This window comes from Diadema setosum, chromosome 5 (assembly GCF_964275005.1).
Source record: "Diadema setosum chromosome 5, eeDiaSeto1, whole genome shotgun sequence".
NCBI classification, from domain to species: Eukaryota; Metazoa; Echinodermata; class Echinoidea; order Diadematoida; family Diadematidae; genus Diadema; species Diadema setosum.
In genome coordinates this window covers 43255503-43263987 of record NC_092689.1, presented here as the reverse complement: position 1 = coordinate 43263987, position 8485 = coordinate 43255503, and the positions used below count along the sequence as shown (strand labels likewise).

The following is an 8485-nucleotide window of genomic DNA, read 5'->3' as shown; positions in this document are numbered from 1 at the left end:
AAACAAAATGACAAATGACACATTTTTCATTTTGTTTGTCTGTATCATATAGATCCTGATGATGATGATGATGATATATAATTATATATATATATATATATATATATATATATATATATATATATATGATATACATACATATGTTACATATGTGTGTGTGTATGTGTGTGTGTAGGAAATATAACTGAAACGGCAAACCTACACTCTCATGACTTATGAAAGTATACAATGTAATACAAAACAAACATGTATAATTCTTACCAAATACAAATTTCGGAGACAAAAATCCAGGTAGGCGTATAATGACTCGTCCAGCTTTGGTTACTATCCCAGAATTACTTGATCGATGTGGAATTTGCGATCTTGTACGTTTTATAGCAGATTGTGGTTTAACGTAGAGCGAGTCGTGTCACCAACCCTACACCTTCTTCACCTGAGGACTAGTGTGTTGGGTTCTGGAGTGAACAGATTTCAGCGACTTTATAACAAGATGCTTCATATCCTGCTCCGAATAATACTTTTATCGAGTTCCTGTAAAGGCGTAACACACACACACACACACACAAACACACACACTGACACACATACCGACACGCACAAACACAAACACACAGACGAACACATATTAACACGCACAAACACACACGCACCTACGCAATCACACATGCGCCTTCAATGCGCACGCAAACGCATCATATTAAACACAAAACATCACCAATATGCTCGGACCGGTTATAATTGCGACACACACACGCACACACACATACACACACACACACACACACACACACATACTAGGTGTTGCAAAAACATTTCCTACTTTTGATCCTTAAAAAAAAACTATACATCAGAGAATACCGACATTAATATGAGCAATAGGTGAATAGTGCACAATTTTGTTGAAGGTAATTCAAAAATGAAAGCATAAATCAGTTTCATTAAATTCGATATTGATATTCAATATTAATATTCAAGTCAGGGTTCAGATTTTCTTCTATTTTCAACCCTCTGTACAAAACTTAAACTTTTCACAGCGGTCAATTGATGTGTATGGGAGTGCGTGGTTAACACCCAAACAATGGCCAAGGCTTGAATGCTTTATTATTTATTCATGAAGAATTCCACTCTTACGGCTAATCTTTATTCATACTGAAATGTAGTGTATACAAGCACTTGGAAACCTGTGCTTACTTTTTTTCATGTGCATGCATTTCACCCTTTACCATGAATTCATACTAGCAGTGCCCAGGGCAATCCATTATGAATTATCAATAAAACATTCATGTGGCTTGGAGCAAAAGAGCAGAAGCCTAGTCAGCAGAGCTCTGAATAGGTGGTATTCATGATATTCATGTCTATTGTTCAGGGTCATTGTAAGCACACACTCACATACACAATTATTGGTTCCTGTGTAAAGTTCAAGTTTTGTACAGAGGGATAAAATTTGACCAAACTCTGGAACCTAACTTTGAAATTAGTCATGGATTTAACGTAACTGATTTTATGCTTTCACATTCAAATTACCTCCAACTAAATCGTATACTATTCAGCTAATTCCCATATCAACGAAAGTGTTATCTGATGTATAGTTTTTGAACTAATAAGGGTTAAAAGTGATGGGAAACGTCTTTGTAACAGCTATAGTACAAACACAATTGCATTCAAACAATAAGCTAATGACGGTTATAAACAGTTTGCTAATGAATACAATCCTTTAACGAGGGACGATAGAGTTCATTTTAGGTAAAATGTACTTTCTGTCATCGGGGCCTGATTTTTTAAATTATCTGTTAATTAAAGTTACATCACGCAGTACTTAATTGGGTAATTGCAATTTCGAGCGCTGTCGAAATAAAAGAAATCACTCAATTCGATAATAACCAATAAATGAGTATTCAACGTCTGCCGTGCTGTGTACATTCTACATTTTTATACCAAACTAAATGAATAAGATTGCAAAAATATTCGTTAATTTCAAATTTTCAAAATTCAGTTTCACGCATAGTTATTCTGAGGTTTCCTTATTAAGCTTTAAGCCTGTATTTAGCCATATTTCACCTAGTTTGAAGCACCACATACAATTTTTCAAAAACGCATTTCTTGTAAGAAATACTCAAGATAACTTTCATAAAGATAATGAATATCCTTACTATTACATAAACGTTTTGAATTGGCCATAAAGATTTGTATTTTCCGTACACATTTGTATTTCATGTAAATTTTCACTCTCTTTCTGCATTTTTTTTTTTTGACACTGTCCCCTTGGTGCTCTATATAGAATGACGGTATCGTTCTCACCCTGGTTGGAGGCCTTTGTTATAGCAGCCAGCACCGGATCCTTATAGCCTTCCGTATCAATTTTAAGAGCAATGATTATTGTCAATTCGGGGAACCTTATCATTCACAATCAACAATCAACAGCAGATGTTGATGATGATGTCAAAGGTAACAAGACATACAGGCATTACACGCTGCTAGCACTAACTACGGGAGACAAAGCAAAACCAAACAACCAAAGCATAGAAAGAGCGTGTCAAGAAATCATCTTGAGCGAGGACAATCCTAGGAAAAACATATTAATCCAATGTCAACGAAATATTTGTTTGTCTTCTTGGTGTAGGCGTATAAATTGTGAAAGAATGAACAGCAATTTTATTGAGTATCGCGATATATGACGCGTGTAGTTATAATTGTCATTCTTCCTAACAGGTAAAAGGCAAACGTAAGTGTAATCAGGGAATGATAAGGAAATTAGTTACTTAGTGCCAAGGGACAAACATTGCGAAGGAGGTTTGTTTTATCAGTCATTGCTTCTTGCATAAATTGTATTTTTGATATTTGACTTAACGCAATTTGTAAATGAGATTTCCTATTCGTCATCATTTATCATCATAAAAAAAAATGACATTAATAGGACAATGACATATACCTTGCACTGTCAGAATTGATTGTTATTTTCATCAGGAAATTTTTATTGATTTGAAATAAAATATATACATGTATTTACAAAAATATTTTTTATAACGCTTCCAACGCTTTCTTTAGACAGACAGTTTGGTATTGTCATCTTTGATCTCATCATGTTAATGTTGGTAGGTATGGTGGTCACCTAATAGATCTGATATTGGTGGAGATCGTCTAGATAGCAATGAATGGTGGAGATTCGCCCTTCATATTTCACCCTCTTAGAGAAATATACTCTTTGAGTAAAGTTGAATAGCTAGGCAGCTTGGGCACTTTTGTGACAATATCTTTGTGGCAGCTCATATTCGAATCGCGTGAATTTTATTGGATATTGAAAAGATAATGGATATGTTCTGCATGTTATGTTTTGTTTTTTGTTTTTTGTTTCTTTTACTCTATATTCTCCTTCACTGTATGGTGAGGCATCAGACAATTCAAATATGGTATGATGCTTTATCTTAAAAAAAAAAATAAAGCCTGTGCATGTGATTATCGTGTGACTTGTTCGCTTTGGATGAATCGCACAAGACAAAAACAAACATAGTACAATTAAACCAAAAACCAAATGAAAAACATAAACGGCCATATCGTAAGATGGAATTTTACGGTTGATATAAGTGTTCAATGATGAATGGATATCAGTTCTGGTCATGATTTGAAACAGGCATGCAAGCTTGCTACTGGCAAGACACGCTTTGTGATCTTGGAAAGATAAAGTAATGTGCATTAAAATTACCCAGAAACGCTTAATAACACTATTACAACCGATGAATATCATTTTCTTGTCACGAGTGGAAACAATATACTTTCATAGGTCTTGTCACTAACCCGACTGTATGACTAGATGAATTTCAACTATTAAGTTGTAATAATTTCTCAGCAATTACTTTTTGATTTTCTCCATTTCACTGCATCTTAGGCACAAGTTTTTGATTTTCCTACACTGTCAAGTGTTTTGCCACTAGTGCAGAATACGTTCTCTGGATTTTTATTTCTGTTTTCCTCAGAGAGATAACTTCTCAAGTCAAGCCTTTCACATGCATTTTCTTTCTTTTCATTTTATTTATTTATTTGTCCGAGTTATGTATAAAAACATGGTATGGAGATTTGGTTTTGTCACACGTTCACTATGGACACATCTTAACAACATGTAAAACAAAACAAATTACACTACATGTGACATTGAATGGATACAGGCTGCGTTATCACCATTCAGCATATTCGCAGGAAACATACATTAATTTTCATTAATGACACTGAGAATGTATGGTTTATTAAGTGACCTATGAGCTTAGCAAATCATATTTTATTTTTTAGAAACACACTTTGTGAAAATGTTTCATGAATTATGAATCGAAATGTCTGATAAAAAGGACACTCTAATCCTTAGGGTTTTTATCAGAATATCGATATTACGACGTTTAGGAAATAAACAAAGGGTAAACACATCACAGATATAAACTGCAAATTATATCCTTGCTATATCTTACCTGATCCTATATCTAAATGTCAATTAACAACACACGTGCAATTTTCGATAAATTTGGTGCACAACTGCTGCGAGGGATAGGTGTGTGCGCCAGTTTTTCCTTACGACTTTTCCGAATGTGATTTATAGACTTCACACGAAAAAAACAAACAAACTAAACAACATACGGTCATATAATATGTGGATGTATTTATCAATTTTATAAAACACACATATGAACACAAATGAATTATATATATATATATATATATATATATATATATATATATATCATATATATATATATATATATATATATCATATATATATATATATATATATATATATATATATATATAGGGACATGTATATAATACATATATATATATATATATATATATATATATATATATATATATATTTATTTATTTATTTATTTATGTGTGTGTGTGTGTGTGTGTGAATGCGTTTGTACTATAACATAACCATATCCATACTTTTTGCCTGACATTTTTGCACTTGAGAATAATTATGTTAAATTAGATTTTTCTAATGTTGTAAAAGAATCTTTCGTGTTTGTCTGCCGTTTAAGTTTGGAATTAAGTATTGGTGGTTTTGCAGTTGATAGGGAAATTGGTCCATGAAATCCTTCAAGTGTCTATTTACATGCTGAAAGTTATGGCTGGAAAACAGCCTCACGCAGAGGTTACGAAGAGTCCGTGTGAAATGAAAGTTGCCATGTTTACCGCCTGAAATACTAGAAGACATGACTTCACATTTTTAAAGTTCATACATGCAAAGTTTGGTCACGGTTTTATCAATCAGTATAGATGTTAACATCTTGTTAATTAGAATTTTTCAACTTGCAAAGCTGGTGCATCACAGGATCATAAAATGCGTCTACCTGCATTTCTCTGCAGCCTGTTTCTTTATAGCATTAAAAAAGAATTAGTTGGGTTTCGAGAAGTCAAGAATGTTGTCTCGGATATTTGCTCTGGAACTTTATACGACAGTGATGTCAGTTGCATCCCTCTGCTGACAGAAACATATCCAAACACGACTCCATCATTGGGTACTTAGATACAGACGAAGCTGAAGCTCGAATAGTTCTTTGCTTGTTTGTGGTACTTTTAGCGCTCCCGTTCTTTTGCTTTTCTTGGCTCATGTTTTAAACGCCGAAGCATAATACTTTCGATTAAATTTGCAGTATTCATAATTATTTGGAACATCACCTGCTATAAAGGAAAAGTCTCGAAAATATTCATCTGCACTGCTGACCCTTTTTGTTGGACACTTATTAACTGCGGATGTACATGAATTTTCTCGAATCTCTCTGAAGTGTTTTTAGAAAATTCACTGATGAACCTCTCCTATACGGGCCTACGTGACGTCTACACGCTAAGATAACAAAAGAACTAAAAGCCAACAAACGAAGGGGTACGAATGTGTACATTTCCTTCAAGACAGCAAAGTTATGGATATTTCAGATTTAACATAAGATCGGTTGTTAGGAATATTGGGAGCGATACATGTTATCGTGGGTTATCATCATAATCTTCATAGCATTTCAGTTTTGAGCAAAATAAAATCAAAATACATGAAACCAAAAAAAAAAAAAAAAGGTCAATTGATTCAGTGTAAACACTTACGGGTGCAGCAGAGTGAGAAATTAAAATGATTGTGTTTTATGAAACAAGACGATTGGTGTATTTTATGAGTTACTTGACAGACAAAAGGTGACCAGAATCTCATTTGTAAAACGAACCCTATACATGCCTACCTATAGTGAAAAACTTATTTATCTTCCAAGCAACGGCATGCTATTTGAGATCAGATGCAATCGCAAATGTTACCTTCCAGTTAAACTGCTTTTGTGGTGTCGGCTATTTTACATCTTTCTGTAGTTGTTTTATGCGACAGTTGATGATAGCTTTGAAGGCTGCTTTATACTGTGGATGTTTGAAAGCATATATGAACGGATTTACGCAGCCGTTTACCAAGAGAAATATGCCGGTGTAAAAAGCTTCCTTATGAACACCTTGTATGCTGAAGGCGATACAACTTGGCATGAGGAAGCAAAAGAAGGCACAGAAGATGATGAAGAGATTTTTGGTGACTTCAATTTCCCTCTTGTTGATCTGGGCACGCATTCTCTCAGCTGCCGTGCTGCCGTCACCTTGGCTGATAGCGTTGACTGGTCCATCCCTGCATCCCGAAACAGCTGCCGACTGAGGAGACTTGTCTTTCGTAATCGACAATAGCTGTCGATGATGATGTCGAACGTAACGCAAGATGTCGACATAAAATCCAGATGTTATTATGAACGCTGGGAACAAGGTGGTGGTTGCCATCACCGTGGAATAAGAATCAGCCGATGTACCGTCTTCGTAATATGCACACATATGTGGCCAGTGAGAATATCCGATCTTTCCAGGTCCGAAATAAGAAACACCAGCACACATGAAGAAGCTGTAAGACCAGACAAAGAGAATCATCAGGCTTGTATTTTTCTTGTTGTACACTCTTTCATACACATGTCGACCTTTGGTGATCAGGAACCAACGATTGATAGCGATCATAGACAAAGTAAGAGCACTCGTACCAACCGAAGACATCAACATCGCCCCGAGTATCTGGCAGAACCAATCCGGAAGAACCTTGCCTCGCATTGTGGTTATTATCTGGAACGGTAGCGTCAGGCACGAAAGAAAGTCATTGATGCTGAGGCTGACAACGAACACGTTCGTGGTCGTCTGGAGCAGGGGAGAAACGAGGACGGCGAGAGCTGTGAGGACGTTCCCTATGATGCCGCAGAGCGAGATCGCTGCGAACGCGAAGTAAACAAATATCAGCTCTGATTGGGAGAATGGTATTAGGACGCTTGACTCTAGAAGAACCACGCTGGTTGTAAGATTTTCGAAGAAGATATCATATTCTCCTTGGAGTGTGGTGAATTCTGGCGCTGCCATGTTTCTGATGGTTTGAATATTACATGAAAATACGTCTTCATTCATTCATTCATTCATTCATTTATTTTCATTTCAGCAATGCACAAGCTTCAACCACAGCTGTTCTTCCGCATGTTCGTGAACAAAAGAAAAGCAACATAAACAAAAAATACGATGATATGAATACGTCTCATGATAATGGGAATAGGAACAGATCATGATTTGAAAATAAAAGAGCGATGACTTTTTAAGGGTGGTATGACAATCGTTAAATCGTCGAATATCGGCTTATTTGATGGAATTAATTCCTTCTACATCTAAAGTTGGGCAACAATGTTTTCCCCGTAAACACAGGTTGTGACAGTAAAAAGAGTTGTTCTACTCCGTTAAGCTAACGCCAAGAGAGTTTACAATTGAATGTTATTCTTTTAGTGAACTAAAACGACAAAAAGACTATAGTTCAATGTCTAGTGTGGCTATAACGGTTTATTGTAATTATCGACGGGAACTTTTTGGAGATTTTTATTCAATCAAACAGCAAGACGAAGCTGCAGCGAAATAAAAGAACACTAAACTTTGATTAGCGCAAATTAAGAACACAATATTCTCACCGATTGCGATCTCCGCGCAAGAACCAGGCCGACACGCTTATTTTCCTATGGCGATCTCAATATTACTTGATAATTGAATAATTTTAACGTTTTATAGCATATTTCGGTTGAACAAAACGAGTCACATGACCAAATGTGACTCATCAGATTAAAGGATCCCCTCCCCCCTACAACCCAACATGCGCAGAGACATCGAGTACGAGAAAATACGCACACACGCACGCGCGCGCGCACTCACACACACACACACACACACCAGTGGCGGATCCATCAGAGGGGGGCGCAACCGGCGCACGCCCCCCTTTATTTTTCGTTAAAAACAAAAGAAATAAAAAGAAAAATGAAATGAAACCCGGAAGTGGCACCAGAAATAATTAGTCACGCCCCCCCCCCCCTTTACAGAATTCCTGGATCCGCCCCTGCACACACACACACACACACACACACACACACAAATACTTTGCGGGAGGACCGCTAAAACCTATGTCAATACA

General features: G+C 36.1%; 1 protein-coding gene across 1 annotated transcript; it reads right to left on the bottom strand.

Moving 5' to 3' along the window:
- Nucleotides 1–6315: 6315 nt before the first annotated feature.
- Nucleotides 6316–7401, bottom strand: LOC140228931 (G-protein coupled receptor moody-like). Its single transcript, XM_072309197.1, has one exon. It carries the CDS (start codon nucleotides 7399–7401, stop codon nucleotides 6316–6318), a length of 1086 nt encoding a protein of 361 aa, XP_072165298.1.
- Nucleotides 7402–8485: the final 1084 nt, after the last annotated feature.